Consider the following 18,465-nt stretch of genomic DNA (forward strand, 5'->3'; position numbering starts at 1 on the left):
TAGATGATAGATAGATGATAGATAGATAGATAGATAGATGATAGATAGATAGATAGATGATGATAGATAGATAGATAGATAGATAGATAGATATAGATAGATAGATAGATAGATAGATATAGATAGATGATGATAGATGATAGATAGATAGATAGATGATAGATAGATAGATAGATAGATAGATAGATAGATAGATAGATAGATAGATAGATAGATGATAGATAGATGATAGATAGATGATAGATAGATTAGATAGATGATAGATAGATGATAGATAGATAGATAGATAGATAGATAGATAGATAGATAGATGATAGATAGATAGATGATAGATAGATAGATGATAGATAGATAGATAGATGATAGATAGATAGATAGATAGATAGATAGATAGATAGATAGATAGATAGATAGATAGATAGATGATGATGATAGATAGATAGATGATAGATAGATAGATAGATAGATAGATAGATAGATAGATAGATAGATAGATAGATAGATATAGATAGATAGATGATAGATAGATAGATGATAGATAGATAGATAGATAGATGATAGATAGATAGATGATAGATAGATAGATAGATGATAGATAGATGATAGATAGATGATAGATGATAGATAGATAGATGATAGATAGATAGATGATAGATAGATAGATAGATAGATAGATAGATAGATAGATAGATGATAGATAGATGATAGATGATGATAGATGATGATAGATAGATAGATGATAGATAGATAGATGATAGATAGATAGATAGATAGATAGATAGATAGATAGATAGATAGATGATAGATGATAGATAGATAGATATAGATAGATGATAGATAGATAAACAGAGATAAACAGAGATAGGTAGAAATCTATGTGCATTCTTTTTAATGAGAAAGGATTTCACTGGGAAATCACAAGGGATTTTCTGGTATTTTTCTGTTGTACTTTCAGAAAGCCTGCTTGCCCATCTATGCAGGTAAATAGGAGCAGGCTGCAGAATCCTGCGTTCAGAGCACATTGTCAGGAGGGAAAGCCCAGACCCACACTTCACCTAGCCAGGTCTACGTGGGCCTGGAAAGAGATTGAGGGCTTGGGAACCCCAGGCCAACTCTGATGTGAAACTGAGCTGTATTCTAGTTCCAGTGTGACAAGCTGTTTTCTATATCAAAGCAACAAATGAAACTTTCATTTCAGAATGCACCTGTTTTCTCAAACCATTTTATTAGAAGCAGATATTTTCTTTAAATTGAAAGTCAAGGCAGTTTATTTTTTTCAAAACTATGCTGTCAGCTCTTCTGCCTGACCCCTAACATTCACTTGCTTCACACAATGGCAAAGCTGCCTGAAGAAGGAGTGGGATGGGGAGAGGCCCTGGTATATTTATGCCTGATATATTTGCATAAATATTTGCCCTAAAAAAGCATGGTTATTGGAGATAAAGATGGAAAATATTTAGAAAAGAAAATCTATTTGAAAGGAAAGAGGTACCAAACCACTCTCCCTGCTAAAAATTTTGAATCAAAATAACTTCAATCTTTCAAATGACACATCTATATATACTTTTATTGGGCATTGATATTTTCACAGTAAAGGGGTAATCTTTCTTATTCTTATCACCCCCTACACACTCTAAGTCATTTTTAAATGATGAAATAATTTTAGTATGTTCAAATGCGTGTAACTGATATGTATATATGCATATAATATAGATACTTTATGTGAATACACATCAGCAGTGTTAAAGCCAAAATATTATGTTACATCACTCATCCTATTATGTCGGTGCTCAAATATTTCCCATCCACTTTGCCAAAAGCTCACTAATTTGTTTTATCTGCATTTACCTAGGCAAAAATTCATTCACTTCAAAAATCATTTCCAACTAGCTAGAATTTGAATTGTCAATAAGTATGTAATATTTCCGTAATTAAATTAGAAGTAATATTTTCATGGGAAGACCTCTTTAATAACTTTTCCCAAGATGCTGTCAAGATTCTGAGATGATTTATAGTATTATAAAAACATCATTCTTGAGTCACAACCTTTGATATTCATTTTCTAAGATGTGTCTTTCCCTGTTTATCAATTGTCCCTTTTTTACATTTCATTTTTAATGGAAGGAAGCTACACTGCTCTTTTTTGATCCTTCACAGATGGTGATAACATCAAATTCTGAAGTATTTAAAAGAAAAGGGACACCAAGTCACTTTCCAGTTAGGAACTAAAGGAGGTCACCTGAAAGCTGAGCCTAGAAACATACTCAATAATTTTATGATTATAAATCTCTCAAGTATAAATTTTGAGGAAAATATACAATTAGAAATGTAGAAATCCACACCATGATTTTTATAGAAATCAATTTAGTTATTAAATTGTTATAAATTAGCCCTTGGTAATTTTCCCTTCCAAATGATTTAACCTTTCCAATTATCATTTCATCTGTTTTCTATATTTAAAAAATCAAAGAAATTCAAGTTATGAAAAAGACATACTGGGTGAGGATCTGAAACTGATTTGGTAGCTTTAGAGTTGACATAATCTTGGCCTGGCACAGCTCATTTTGGAAAGCTGCCTCAAATTTCCCCTGGTTTTGAACTTTTATTTTTCCTTACCACTTTCATCTAGCAAGAAATCATCCTGGTAACGGAACTTCTCTGGTCCACATGCAATAAAAATGTCATCGTCACCAAAAAAGTCCTGAAGGCACATCACCTACAAGAGAAAAGTATGGCACTCAGCAAGGGGTCAGCAGAACAGCAATTACAACAATGCACCAGCAAGTAGACATCTGCATGAAGCCACTTCCTGTCTAATGCAATCAACAGGGCAGCTTCTCCAGAGGAATTTCAAAGGAAGGTTTCCAGCATCTGTTACTAGTAAGAAACATGTTACGTTGCAGTTGCGCAGGGAGACTGGATAAGGGAAATAGAACCAGTAACTGTCACATTTATTACTTGATATATCAATGCGCTTGGAGGTAAGAGCCCTTTATTTTTATAATAGAGTGAATGCAGCAACATCTGGAAATGAAGTACCCCTTTTTTCTTCTGAATGTAATATTCCTTGATAGCAATAAAAGTCAGCACATGATTTTAGCCACAAAGGTGTTTTTTAGTAACTGATGTCATAATATGTACATGATGATCACTGTTTGGGGCAAGAACAGAAGAAAAATAGCTGTATCATAATATGAATATAATATCCTTTAGACCCCTTCTACATCTAGTTGAAACAAAAATGTAAGCCTTCATAACAGGAATATTAGAAAAAGCCAGTTATTGCTGAGATTTTGATATGCAGACAAAGATAACTGTATGCCCATTACACAAGCTATGCTCAACTTTAAAATGCTCATACTGCCCAACTTCTTATAGTCATGTAAAAGGAAAGTTTTAAAATAACCTTTTGATAGTTATTCAACTTATAATTCTCCCATAACTTTGAAAGCTAAATGCCATTTTTCAAGTAAATGTGGTCAAAATGAATAATTTCAAAGATATTGCTCTCTGTCTTTGGATATAAGATGTAATATTTTGTTAACAATGTGTATAATGCCAACACAAGGCACCAGAAACACTGCTGATTTCTATCTAGTTTCAATTTCCTACGACCAGTGGGAGCAAATCTTAAAGCGGCCAATGAAAGGCACACATTCAGACCTGTAGGAAACAGACTTTCTAATAGCATTTCTCTTGGATATCAAACTTTCCGGGGGTATTAGATTCTTTCGCCTGTGTTTATTATTAGGTGCTCCCTTATTTGTTTGCAGTTTCATATGCAGGGTCTCCTGGGGTTTCACTCTTTGTCAATCCTTGGTAACACTACCCTGACACATCAAGGTGCAGTAAGACTTACAGCAGTAAGGCGGGAGAGCAAAGCACTACTTAAAGTTCCCAAATGCAATGATGTGTAGCTTCCAGATAGTTTTTCCAATGAATATTTTATTTCCAAATAATCACTTGCCTGAAGTTTTAAGAATGAAATATCTATAACAGTTTGATAATAAGCATTAGGTATGAGTGAGGTACAACCTTGGTGGTCAGTGCTTACTCTGTCTGTAAAGGCTTGATAACATAGATGATTTAAGAGAGACATTGTAATTATCAAGGAAGATGGACCGAGGGTTTTCAATAGCAGTGTCAGAAGCTCCAGTCCTACACGTAGATTAAAAACAGGTACTTTGCATTCAGCACCTACTGTCTGTTTTACCACTCTCTTTCATTCTGATTCCAACCGTGACACTGTTCATCTTTATATTCATGACACAGCTCCCCTACTCAGCTTTCTTGGTCAGTGTTGGTGTCCTTTTACCCAACCCCATGCAGGCCATTTTCATTTTACCTGCATAAGTCTGTACTGTACCTATGTGTACTAGTTAGCATATAGAATGTACATACAAAAATGAGTAAGACATGGTCATTCTCTCAGGCAAAAAAGGTGAACAATTAACCCTAAAGAGCAGTATTTCCTAAAGTATGAGTGGCTAGTAGGTTTTGTGCAAATAGACTTAGGAAATACTGATTTTATCAGATATAGACAGGTGTCTTCTCAAAATGCTTAATGTGCTAATATATATCACAACTCCAAAAAGGAGATAGAAAGATCCAGTATTTTCCAAACTTATTTGATTCTGGAACTCTTTTCTCACACAGCAACCATAGGTGAAAGTAACTCTGGGAACACACAAAGGAAAGAACAGTTACCCGCTCTCCTCCTAAACAACATTATTTCTCTAGCTATTTGTTTTGTTTTGTTTTTAACTTTTGCAAAGATTTATGATGGGCCAACTCTGTGCTACACATTTGATGACAAATCTCTGATAGATGAAACATATTGTTTTCCAAAGGCAATTGTCCTTTCTTCCCATGTATTTTCATCGTTTGCATTTTAGAACATCATATTGCTAACTAATCACGTTCATCTATGTGTGCATGCTCTATGCTACTGCTAAGTGGACAAATAACTACAGGGTGAGTCAAAAGTAGGTTTACAGTTGTGAGTATGCAAAACCGAGTTTATTCTTGTTTTATTATTTATTAATTATTGTGCTATTTTCCATATGAACAACTGTAAACCTCCTTTTGCCCCACTTGTATTATCAAAACTATAACATGCATAAGCAGCTTGCCAACCAACTGCTTTCCATCAGGTACCAATGACCATCCTCCAAGCAAAGAACAAAACAGACAACCATCCAGCTTGGACAGTTTAGGTATAATTCTGTCAGAATGTGGGAAATGAAACATAATGAACCTCTGATGTTGCTTCCAAATCCAGGATCCCAAGAACATAAAAGGAATATGGTGATTGTTAAAGAAAAGTAACTGTCATCACCCAGCACAAAATAACAAGGAAAAGTCATTTGTCTCAAGCAACATGTATTCATTTGCCTCTCAATCTTCAGTGACTGAAATCAAATAATTTGTTGAACTATCAGAAACTGTGATGTTTTCTGTGTTCTCTGCTCTGATATCATTTAGCCAGTTCTCTGCTCACAACCTCCTGCCAGAGAAGGTGTGTATGGTCAATAGATGAAATTCAAATTTATAAAGCTGCTCCTTGTTAGAAGCCTTGGTAAAAGATTTGATAGCAGAAGAACCTTCAACACAAGTTTACAATAAAGAAAGATTCAGAATAATCTGTGCACTTCAGTTATCTGTGCTTTCACACTGTAATTGATCTAGAGGTAGCTGTGCTGTATATTACCTAACAAATAATAATCACAGAGAAGCACTTATAACTCTTTTCTCTAGCACACTGGTGTGCCGCAAGAATTTTTAAAACATATAATACCTGACTATTTAGTCAGGGGCACTGACCTCTTTTCCCTTACATTGTCAAATTAAAGCATGACAACAGCCAACAATAGCCGTTCAGTGTGAATGAATCAAAATTATATCTATTTTGTTCTGGCTATGTGGCTCAGTTGGTTGGAGTGTCGTCCTGTACACCAAAGGGTCCAGGGTTTGAGGGTTCGATTCCCGGTCAGGGCACAACCTAGGTAGGTTGTGGGTTCGGTCTCTGGTTGGGGTGCATATGGGAGGCAACTGATCAGTTTCTTCCTCACATTGGTTTCTCTCTCTCCATCTCTTTCTCTCTGTGTCTCTCTCTCTTTTCTTTCCTTTCTAAAATTGATAAAAAATATATCCTTGGGTGAGGACTAAAGAAAAACTATACCTATTTTTTTTTGTCAGGTCAGCAAAAATATATATTTTTGGTGTGCTGCAGAATTTTAGTATTAGTTTTTGTGCCATGAGATGAAAAAGGTTGAAAATCTCTGCTCTAAGCCAATATACTTTGAAAATTTTCCTTTAGGCATGACTGTACTGTCTGAAATCAAAGGATTAGAAAAGATAGAGAAACGTAAAATCAATGTTTTGCATAATGATCTGATTTTTACTTGTCTATGTTGTGTTATTCCTTTTTAAATTTCAGATTCTCAGAATTGAGTGTGATAACCAGCTTAAAAAAAAAGTTCCATTTATGGATAAAAACAAAACAAAACAAAACCCATGCTCTTCCCTGGCCTGTGTGGCTCGGTTGGGTGAGCATCGTCCCAGGCACTGAGAGGTCTCTGGTTCGATTCCACGCCCAGGTTTTGGGCTTGATCTCGGGGGGGTGGGGGGGGTGGGTGGCATGCAGGACACAGCCCATTGGTGTTTCCCTTTCTCTTTCCCTCTAGTTTCCTCTCTCTGTAAAATCAATCAAAACATTTTTTTAAAACCCACATGATCCTTGCTACAATGGGAAAGAGACAGTTGACCTATTCTTTCATGAAATCTCTGCTCAGTAGGTATCACGTGTTGGAAGCATCCATCAAGATTTGCAAAGGCACAGATATCAAGTTTGAGAAAACACAGAACATGTGGAGAAGCAGTGGCTCCCTCTCCAAGTGTTCCTGTTTCACCATCATTCTCCTGTCCCCCAGAGGAGTTGGTATTGTCAGTGTACAGTCTTCTCCATGATTTCACTATTGCTCTAGATTCCGCCTCTGCAACATCTCTCAAATCAAGGCCTTTTTCTGGCCCCTTCTGCTCACACCCATCACCACATCAGTCCAGATCTTACCCTTCTCCCGTGGACCTTGGTCTTTCTATCTGGTGAATGTTCTCACCCGACCTCTTCTCTCTTCAATCCATCCTGTTTAATCCTGTCAGTCTACTCTTTCTTAGTTAACTTTCAAAATCACTCTCCATGGCTCAGAAAAACATCACTGTTAAAGTTCATTTTCTGAGCCTGGCGTTTCAAACTCCTCAAAATCTGGTTCCAACCTACTTTTATGTCTACAGTAGTTTTAGCCATGACATGGCACCTAATACTTAATAAGCATTTAATGGATGGATGGAAGGACTATGCTCTAACCTGAAACATTTTCCAACTTACCTTCTTGACTTATTCTTTTCAGAAAAGGGCTTTTACTTTCCTACTTGTGTGGTTTTTGGTATGATTTGCCCCTCCATTACACATCCTCTCCTACCTAACTATTTACCTACTGAAATTCTTGCTATGACTCAAAGCTCACTTGAAGATTCAAGCCTTATCTTCTCTATCCACTCCAATCCAAAGTGACTCACCCTTGCTGTGAACCTTTAGTCATCATTCAATATATGTTTATCGAACACCTATTATTTGCCAGTCACTGTGCTAGGCCTTGAAAATATAACTGCCCTCATCCTTAACCTATGCTTTTCTAGTATACGTGTGTAAGGACTCATGCTCCAAAGAATTCCTGTCACACTGTTGTGCATGAGTAATTCAGCAGAGAGAAATATGCATCAGTTTCCAGTGGTTTTGTCAAAGCCTGAAGGCAGGTGGATGAGTTAAAGCCCCTGCTCTGCCACCACAGCTGAATTGGGGAAGTCAGGAAGCCCCAGTCAGCTATCTTGAAACATGCCCTATTTCAAAAAGATCCTAAATTTTGGAAAGACAGAGGCAGTGTCTGCTGTTGGGTGTGGTTCTTACGCATAATGGAGACATTTGCTCTGGCACAATTTCTCGAGAGTGTAGCCCTGCTGTCAAAGCCTGGGTTCTTAATAAAGCCAGCTCTACCACTTAGATGTTAATTGATCTGTGCCTCAGTTTAGTACATCAATTGTCTTAAGGATTAGATGAGTTAGATCATGAGTTGGAAAATAATAAGTCCTCAATTAATTTTAGCTATTTTTATTAGCCCAAATGTGTTTTTACTTCAAAATCAATAAGAATCAAATGCATACCTAATACAGGCGTACCTCGGAGATATTGCAGGCTCGGTTATGGACCACCACAATAAAGTGAGTTGCTGGTGGAAGGTCTTGCCTTCAATTTGTATAAAACACAACACAAGCGAAGCACAATAAAATGATGTATGCCTATATAAACAAAATTAAAAAAAAAAATAGTATGTAGTTCCGAGGCACTGTACCAACAGGCTTCTTTCCTAAGTAGATCTGGAGAGAATATAGTATATGGGTGTCCCTTCTCATTTGGGAAGAGGGACTTAATTAGCATAATTATTTTGGTGAAAAGCATACTTTGAACTAGCACGAGGGAATTGGTGCAAAGCTGGCAGAAGTTACTAACATGAAGCTGGCCATGCTTCTGATTTCCATTAAGCTTCCACCAAAAGGATGCTGTGAAAGTCATTTGCAAGTAGGTTCACCTGCTCCCACAGGTACGTAAGAGTTCTATGAACCATTGTCTTAAATCAGCACCTCTTGGGATTTGTCACCATCTTTTAGTTTTGTGGGAACCAGAGATTTGTATTCCTCTGAGAAAACTGTCCTCTGTCAAAGTGTCCCTACATTAAAAAGGAAATTGTATATATATTATATGTAATTTATAAAGGAGGCAATCAATTTATGGCACATAGTGCTTAATATTCTATCAATTTTCAATTCTAGCAATTTTCAATTGCTATGATTATTATCGGAATTTAACTCCTTATAAAAACATCCCATTCACTGCATCGGAATTTATCTCTGATGGTGCTTAGCATAATGCCATACCCACTGTATCTCAAAAAACATGGTTGATTATAATTGCCAGACATGATGCAAAAAGCCCTTGAAAGGGGATCAGAATACCTAGTTCTGAGCCCAGATTTGCCATAATCATCATATTACTTATGTTACTTAATTTCTCTTAGTTATCATTTCTGTATAGTTCTAATATATTTTACCACAGTAATTATATGATGAAGATATAAAGAAAATATGAAAATTCTTATGGTGTGATATAGCAATAAAAATAGTTCTCTATACATTTAATCCTGTCTGCTATGAAGAAGACAGACTCTATTTCACAAGAGTTAGATGTAATTATTATTCCTGTTTTACAGATTAAAAAATTTAGCCAGATTAAACAGAAGGTCAGTAAGAATTTGAAACTGGGACAGTTAGAATTTAAATGCAGGTTCTTAACTGCTAAGCTGCAGGAAAACAAGTCTATCCAAATACACAGAAACATGTACCCTTATGTTTGTGTATTATAAATTTCAGTAAATAAAACCATTGTAATTGTTATCACATATATTTTACAGTTACAGTTTATAATAAAAAGTGTCTAATAAATTTTTAAAGGAAGTTTAGTTAATTCTTTGACTAAAAAAATAACTGTATTCAGTGTTCTGACTCTCTTTATGTAAAATGTGAATTCATATATTTTCCATTAACTGGTCATTACACACATTTCTCCTAGGAGATTAAGATGCTTACAGGGAGAAAAAAACACCACCACATAAACAAATATGGACTTCCTCTCCTCTGAGCTTCTGGCTTGCGTTGCTCTGCAAGGGCAGAGATTCAAACAAAGGCAATAAAAGCATCTGCTGTTTACACTTTTTTGAAGCAAGACTGTGGAATACATTCCCCCCTCATTGTAATGAGATCGCCATGGTAACGCTGACGTCAGGGAGCTGGGCAAGATTCCCAGCAGTGCCTACAGAACAATATTTTCTTTACAAGAGCGCCCTCTACCATCAAAAGGTGGGATATCTCTGAAGCCACAGCCTCATTTGTTTGAAGTCACAATCATTGTGACTTTATCAGGTGTTTCTCAACGTGTTTAGATAATAAAATTTTTTTCCGTCACGTTTTTATTTTAAGTAAGATTACAAAAAAATTGCAAAAATAAAAGCCAAGAAATTCGGTCCACTTATTGGAATCATTGAGCATGATGTATTCTATAAGTTTTAATTTTCTTTAAAAAAAAACAAAAAACTTACTGCCCTAGCTAGTTTTGCTCAGTGGTTAGAGCGTCGGCCCACTGACTGAAGAGTCCTGGTTGCGATTCCAGCCAAGGGCATGTACCTTGCTTGCAGGCTCAATCCCTGGCTGGGGTCAGGGTATATGCTGGAGGCAATCAAAAATGTCTTCAGGTGAGGATTAAAAAGAAACAAAGAAATAAACAAACAAAAAAAACCCCACGTCTTATTTATAATTTCTCATTCTTTTTAACACGAAAGAGGATAGGCTTAAATATTGTTGTCCACACTTTAACGGGATGCTTTTTACCAAAAAGGGATGCCTGTACCTTTGTTTAAAAAAAACCCAGTCACCTGTGTTTCTGAAGCACCAGAATCAACAACTTTCTTCTTTCTGCCCAATTCATAATATGACCATTATAATTAGCTTTCAGTTAAAAGTTGGCACACATGGGTCCCCTCATCCTGCCAAAACTTCATTTTGCGATTTCTCTTCCAATTTCATTCCATGCTTGGCCTCTTTTCTCAACTCTTAGCATTGAGCATTATGCCACATGATAATGTAAGTCAATCGTTGTGAATTTCTCTGTTCCATGATCACATAATTCCATACATTCCTGGATCTAAAATATGTCAACATGTTTCTAGCCAAATATTAAGAATGTGTTATGTTTTCATAAAAATTCATTCCCCATTGTTCCTTTATTACTTTTTATTTCTCTGATGATAAACTTATGAAACTGATAACTTATATTACAATGTTCTTCTAGCTAGAATTTCTGATAAAAAAAGTCTTTTAAAGAAACTCTGGTTCTTGCTCAGAGAAAGATATAGCCATTAAGAAAATAAATTGTTCAAATAACAATAATAACAATAATAATAATAGAGAAAGGAAAAGAAAGATCCTCAAACTATTTTTTTACAAATTTGGAGCTCTAAAATACTTTTTTTTTTTCAAAAGTGGATAATATTGTTGAAATTCAAAATTGGCTAGTAGCTAAAATTGGAACAAGATGTTGATGCTTAAAGAAATGGAAAAAAGAAAATGTCTGTTTTAAAATGCAAACAATTTAATTGGATGGGTCAATTAAATAACCCGCCAACGACTATAGCATGGAAATTGCATTCACTGCTTGGGTGTGTTCTCTGCTGCTGGTATACATGAACATCAGCTAGGGATGTCTGTTGTGGAATGTACTCTCTGACAAAGAAATGCACTCTTAAACTATGGGCTCAGACAAATCTAAATAGATAGCAACCTATTTTAAGTGACCAATTTTTCATTACTAATCCTATTTTTAATTGAATTCATTGGGGTCATATTGCTTAATGAAATTACTACATAGGTTTCAGGTATACAATTCTATAATACATCATCTGTATATTGTATTGTGTGTTCACCAACCCAAGCCAAGTCTCTTCCCATCACCATTTATAGCCCCTATGCCCTCTTCCACCTCCTTCACCCCCCTTCCCCTCTGGTAATCACTATACTGCTGTGTGTATGAGCTTGTTTTGTTTCTTTTTTCTTAATCCTCTCACATTTTGCACCCAGCCCCACAACATCCTTCACCTCTGACAGCTGTCAGCCTGTTCTCTATTAGCCTGTCTCTATTTTGATTGTTAGTTTATTTCATTTGTTAGATTCCACATATTAGTGAAATCATCTGGTACTTGTCTTCCTCTTGGCTTACTTGGCTTACTTCACTTAGCATAATGTTCTCCAGGTCCATCCATGCTGTCACAAAGGGTAAAATGCCCTTCTTTTTTATGTTTGAGTAGTACTCCAGTGTGTAAATGTCCCACAGTTTTTTATCCACTCATCTACTAATGGGCACATGGGCTGCTTCCAAATTTGGTTATTGTAAATAACGCTGCAATGAACATATGGATGCATATATTACTTTGAATTAGTGTTTCAGGTTTCTTTGTATATATTCCCAGAAGTGAAATCGCTGAGTCATAAAGCAGTTCCATTTTTAATTTTCTGAGGTACTCCATACTTCTTTCCACAGTGGCTGCACCAGTCTGAATTCCCACCAACAGTGTACAAGGGTTCCCTTTTCTCCACATCCTCACCAGCACTTGTTTCTAAATTTATTGATGATAGCCATTCTGAAAGGTGTGAGGTGATGTCTCATTTTGGTTTTAAGTTGCATTTCTCTGATGACTACCGATGTTGAGCATATTTTCATGTGTCTATTGGCCATCCATCCGGATGTCCTCTTTGGAAAAGTGTTCATTCAGGTCCTGTGACAATTTTTTAATTGGTGTTGAGTTGTCTAAGTCCTCTATAGACTTTGGATATTAACCTCTTATCAAATGTATCATTGGCGATTATTTTCTCCCATTCAGTGAGTTGTCTTTTCATTTTGTTCATGGTTTCCTTTGCTGTACAAAAAACTTTTAGTTTGACATAGCACCATTTATTTATTTTTTGCCTCCATTGCCCAAGGCAATATATCAGAAAAAATATTGCTACAAGAAAGTTCTAAGATTTTATTGCCTATGTTCTAGGATTTTTATGATTTTGAGTCTAACATTTAAGTCTTTTATTCATTTTGAGTTTATTCTAGTATGTGGTGTAATTTGGTGGTTTAGTTTCATTTTTTGCAAGTATCTGCCCAATTTTCCCAACACCAATTATTGAATTAGGCTATTGTTATCCCATTGTATATTCTATCCTTCTTTGTCAAATACTTACTGAGTATAAAGGCATGGGTTTATTTCTATGCCCTTTACTCTGTTCTATAAGTTTGTTTTTATTCCAATATCATGCTGTTTTGATTACTAAAGCCTTGTAATATAGTTTGATATCAGGTAGAGTGATTCCTCCAACTTTGTTCTTTCTCTATTGCTGTTGCTATTCAGGGTCTTTTTTCTTTCCATATAAATTTTTGAAATATTTCTTCTCATTCTGTGAAATATGTTTTTGGTATTTTAATTGGAATTGCATTGAATCTATAGATTGCTTTTGGTAGTATGGACATTTTAGTGATGTTAATTCTTTCTATTTATGAGCATGGTATATGTTTTCACTTGTTTTGTCTTCCTCAATTTCTTTCTTCAATAAATTCCACTTGATCATGGTGTCTTATCTTTTTTACTATATTGCTGAATCCAGTTTGCTAATATTTTGTTGAGGACTTTAGCACCTATGTCCATTAGGGATATTGGTCTATATTATTTTTCTTTATCTAGTTTTGGATTTCAGATAATGCTGACCTTGTAAATTGAGCTTGGGAGTCTTCCCTTCCCTTGAATTATTTGAAATAGTTTGAGAAGAATAGGTTTTAGTTCTTCTTTGAGTTTGGTAAAATTCACCTTTGAAGCCATCAGGTCCCAGACTGTTGTTTGTTGGGAACGTTTTGATTACTGCTTCAATTTCACTAGTTGTAATCTGTCTATTCAGATTCTATGATTCTTCCTGATTTAGTTTTGGAAGATTGTATATTTCTAGGAACTAATTTATTTCTTCCAGAATGTGCATTTTGCTGGCATATAGTTGTTCATAATATTTTCTTACAATTCTTTGTATTTCTGTGGTGTCAGTTGCTACTTGTCTTTCACTTCTGATTTATTTATTTGGGTTCTCTCTCTTTTTTTCTTGATGAGTCTGGTTAAAGTCTTGTCAATCTTGTTTATCTTTCAGGGAACCAGCCCTTGGTTTCATTGATCTTTTGTACTGTTTTTATAGATTCTATTTCATTTATTTCTATGCTGATCTTTAGTATTTCCTTCCTTCTAATCACTTTGGGCTTTGTTTGTTGTTCCTTTAAGTGTAAAGTTAGATGTTTATTTGAGTTTTTCCTTGTTTTTTGAGATAGGCCTGTAGTGCTATGAATTTCCCTGTTAGGGCTGCCTTTGCTGTGTCCCATTGATTTTGGGTTGTTGTGTCCTCATTTTCATTCTTTTCAAGGTATTTTTGATATTTCCCCTGATCTTATTGTGTGTTTTTCAGTTTTTTGTGTGTGACTGATTTCTAGTTTCATGCCATTTTGGTCATAGAAATGCTTGATATGATTTCAATCTTCTTAAATTTATCAAGACCACTTTGTGTCCTAACAGGTGCTCTATTGTAGAAAATGTTCCATATGCACTTGAAAAGAATGTATATTCTCTTACAAACTCTTAACATGCACAACACAACCATCATGGTGCTATGAATCTCCATCCTGATGTTTTCAAGGAGCCCAAGACCACTGCAAAGGCTTACAATGTATCAGGCCCAGTGGAATCAATCATTGCATTGATTCCTCCCATGAACCTTTTGGTAAACCTGCATTTGAAAAAGTTTTGCAAGAAAATCACAACCTAAAGAAATAGTATCTATTTGAGAGATAAAATCTTAAAGAATATAACTTTGCCTTTTATGTTTTTGTACACTGGCTTGTCACTTGAGGTTGCAGATAAAAACATATTCCCAAAGCCATGGAAGTATGCTTCTGTCAGGAATATTTGTAAATATGATTTGACAGTAAAGTATGGAGTTGGTTGCTTTAAATATTTCTATTTATAATCTACTTGTCAAATTTATAGCTTGAATTAAAAGGGATTTTGTATACAATTCAAATTAGTCTTCTCAAATAAATGATGTTTTTCAAAGAATGACAATACCATAAAGCTATCTTCAAAATGATTTTACCACTGCTACCACCATCACTGCTGCCATTGCCACCCCATCACCATCCTCATCACCACCGCCATCACCACCATGGAACCCCTCTCATAAAACTGAAGTTTTTAAAAAATGACCTGAGGACAGAGCCTTTTGTCTCTTATGTGTTCTGTGCAGCATAATGGTCAGTGTTCTTCTCATTGGATGCTTGACCACTTCTCATTGAGAATAATGATCCCAGTAGTATTCAGTCCAAATGCAACTTAAAATTACATTCCAAAATTACTATTTAAAAAAATTACTTTTATTCAAACTCAAATATAGCTAATGAAAACTTTATTATATAACATCAAAAATATTACTGAAGAAAAATATGACTAAAAAATATATTTGAGAGCAAGTTTAAATTGTTTGAATAATAATACTATTTTTGTATAATTGTTTTAAGATCTAAACACAGCTGATAAAAGGCTGAGAGAGAGATGGCAATAGTAAGATAAAAAAATTTTACAGTCCAAAACAAAAGCTTGGTTTCAAAACATTGTATTTTTATACATAAATGTTGATATGGGTATACAATTATGAATACATACTTGGTGATATTCCTATTCAATGGCCTTTTTAAAAATTTTATATGGTGAACAAAACATTTTAGGCCAATATTTTTTCTTTGTCTTTTTCCTAAACTATGTATATTAGAGCTTCTCTAATTAGAGATGAATGAATACATGGGGCTGACAGCTATTTCCCCACGATGCATGAGCTATAGGTGTAAAGCATCATGACTTCAAATGCCTACAGAGGCCTGTGAGGAAACATAAAAAGTGAAGTGGGTCAGATATAGTCAAACACAGTATAACTGGAGCGATAAATGGCATTTAACACAGGCAGGTCACAGGAAATTAGTGGGGACTGTATTAAACTAGAACTCTCCCCTCTCCTAAATAGGGCAATAGTTATTCAACTGATTGATTTCCTAAGAGAAAATGAAAATTTTTATTTGAAAGTTCCTGATTTTAAAAGTTGGCAGTAAATTTGTTTTTTAATAAAAAACATTATATACTCCAAATAAAATACACTTGTGCCCTAGATTCAACCTGTGGGCAGACAGTTTCCAATCTCTGGGAGAAAATTCCAAAATAACTGTTCATTAGCCATGGTTAATACGAGCAGAGCTGGTTCCCATGGCTGTTACCAAAAGTTCCAGGGGAGTCTTCCCAAAAGACTCCAGCTCCTGTAATTTCCAAAGGTGGAGTAGGATGTAGTCAAGACCCATCACTTACAGCCCATAAGAAAACCAATACAACTTGTTTTGTTTGTGTGTGCTGGAGCATGTGTGTGGTTGAGTACACTTGTGGGCATGCCCACGTGTGCTGGCATTGGTTCCTTAGAAAAGGGGTGGATTTTGCAACCAAAATTGTTTTTTTGTGTCCTGTCTCTCTTCCCCCATGCCTAACCTTCCACCTTCTTGGGAGAGAAGAGGAGAGAAACAGACCATGTGGAGAATCTTTAACAATTTCAGAGCAAATGTTCCCCCCTCACTACAGATAGAACAAAATTAAGCCTCTCTAATAAAGACCAGACACACATTTCACTTCACTCTCCCACCCCTTAAGTCATCCCCTGACCACAAGAACTAATCAGGGTTTCAAAAGATACCAGCTTAATTTTAAAAGTGAAAGGTCTCTTTTACAAAATACAAAATAAAATCGATTATATGTGATAATTTTCCTTTTAGTCACATCTGCTTTGTCAAAATGTGAAAAATCACCAGCACCATTAAAGACTTCTAAAAATGTTAGTTCTAGTTGGAAGGAAGCAGAGTAAATACAACTCAGCCACCTGGGTAAATAGATTTAGGGCTTAAGACATTCAAGTGAGTGGATAAAAATTAAGGCTTTTTACAAAGAATTTCTAATGGTTGATTTTTATTTATTAGGTTCCTCACAGATCAGGTGTAAGTTTACATGATTCTTCTTTTACAAACTTAAGTTATTGATGACTTTCTCTCAAAATGTCTTGATTAGCTCTGACTGTCCATAATGGCCTATAAAGGTCCATTTACATAGGGACCACTTATGCAAGCACAGGGAGAGGCTCTCCATGTTTGGATGGGAACATGGTCATGTTGACATATTTTTATGTTCCAGTTCTCATTTCACAATGCATCCACACAGAATAACATACAATAGTAGCTTTAAATGAGCAGTGTAGCTTTGAATAGTAGCTCTGGAGTCAGAAAAATCAGTTTTAAAACTCAATTCCTTAATTGCTAGCTGGGTGACTTGGGCCAGTCACTCAACATTTAGGAATTTCCTTTTTTCATACAAAGAATGAGGATAATACTGTATTTATCTCCCAGGATGTTAGAAAAAATTCAATAATACAATGCATAGACATGTGTTAGATATGGAGCAAGTGTTCAATAAATAATAATATATAGCCCTTAAGTTAATGTTGATGAAGCATAAACTTCCAAGATTACTCTCAGAAAAGTCAATGATCATGGAATAGAAGGCAAAACAAATCAGCAATTTCCACTTTCTTTTCCTTGTACTGTTTTTATACTGAAAATCATTCCATCTAATGGCTGTCAGACATTAGACAACTACAAGGCACTAAAACTGCAATCAACATTAACCGAAGTACATAAAAATAGCATTTCATTTCCTTCTGAATAATATCCATTTTTTTATATGTGAAGAATATAATGTAATACTATAAGCTATCTCCTCACATCCCCTGAAAAATCACATTATTTTTAAATATCTGACAAGTAGATAACTGAATATCCCCTCCATGCTGAAACACTTGTCCACGCCAATCATAACTTCCTTGATATTAAAGGCAATGAAATCTAAGCACAAACTGCCACAATGAGCAGTAATTTAAAACTTTAAAACCATAAAAAAAAAAGGTGCCCTGATTCCTAGTGCCAGAAGTTCAAGTTAATGTATATACCCAGAAACCCATGCATTTGTGCTCTTTTTTAAATGGTGCTTGAAGTAAAATATTTACCCCATCCATCTATGTTGTTCCTTAGGCACTCTATCTTTGCTTACATTGTTGAAGGATGGTGATTTGTCTCATGATTTTGCATTTGAGTCTAATGCACATTGTAACATGATAGAGGCAATGCATTATTGCGTAGCCATGGTTTTCTGGAAAAGGGGATATTTTAGGAACTGTATTTCAGATCTTAAAATTTGTTTCTAAATTTAAAAAAGAAAAGGAAATTCAATGTAAATCTCAACACTGAGTGTCTCTTTGGTCATTTAGACAACTTCAAGTTTTAAGTCTGCCTCTAATTTTAAGTAGATATAAATAACCTTAAAATTCCATATACAATAGCTATGCTTATAAAATACATTTAAATAAAAAATAATAATTCAATTTCTAAAGTAATTGAGCTATAAACTTCTTTTCTGCATTAATTTGTAGTGATATACTGCCCTTCAGTGTCCACACATATGAACTGCTAAAGTTTTTCTAGCTCAAGAAATGTCTTTACATGAACCTTTACATTAACAAAATAGTTATTTTTGCAATATCTCAGTGAGGGTGTTGCTATGGTTTGAACTGTGCCCTCCAAAAGTCATACACCGAAATCCTAATTCCTAGCATCTCAGAATGCAACTTTATTTGGGTCATTGTGGATGT

General features: G+C 35.1%; 1 protein-coding gene across 5 annotated transcripts in view; it reads right to left on the bottom strand.

Annotated features, from left to right (window-relative positions):
• DCLK1 (doublecortin like kinase 1) overlaps nt 1-18,465 on the bottom strand; it is a 430,094-nt gene that overhangs the window by 208,430 nt on the left and 203,199 nt on the right. For all 5 annotated transcript variants that reach the window (XM_081129414.1, XM_081129413.1, XM_081129415.1 and 2 more), the window contains exon 4: nt 2,617-2,716. In XM_081129414.1, coding sequence (XP_080985540.1) covers nt 2,617-2,716 — 100 coding nt within the window. The remainder of the gene's footprint in view (nt 1-2,616; nt 2,717-18,465) is intronic.

The sequence above is a fragment of the Miniopterus schreibersii genome (genome assembly GCF_964146895.1).
Source record: "Miniopterus schreibersii genome assembly, chromosome: 2".
Lineage (NCBI taxonomy): Eukaryota > Metazoa > Chordata > Mammalia > Chiroptera > Miniopteridae > Miniopterus > Miniopterus schreibersii.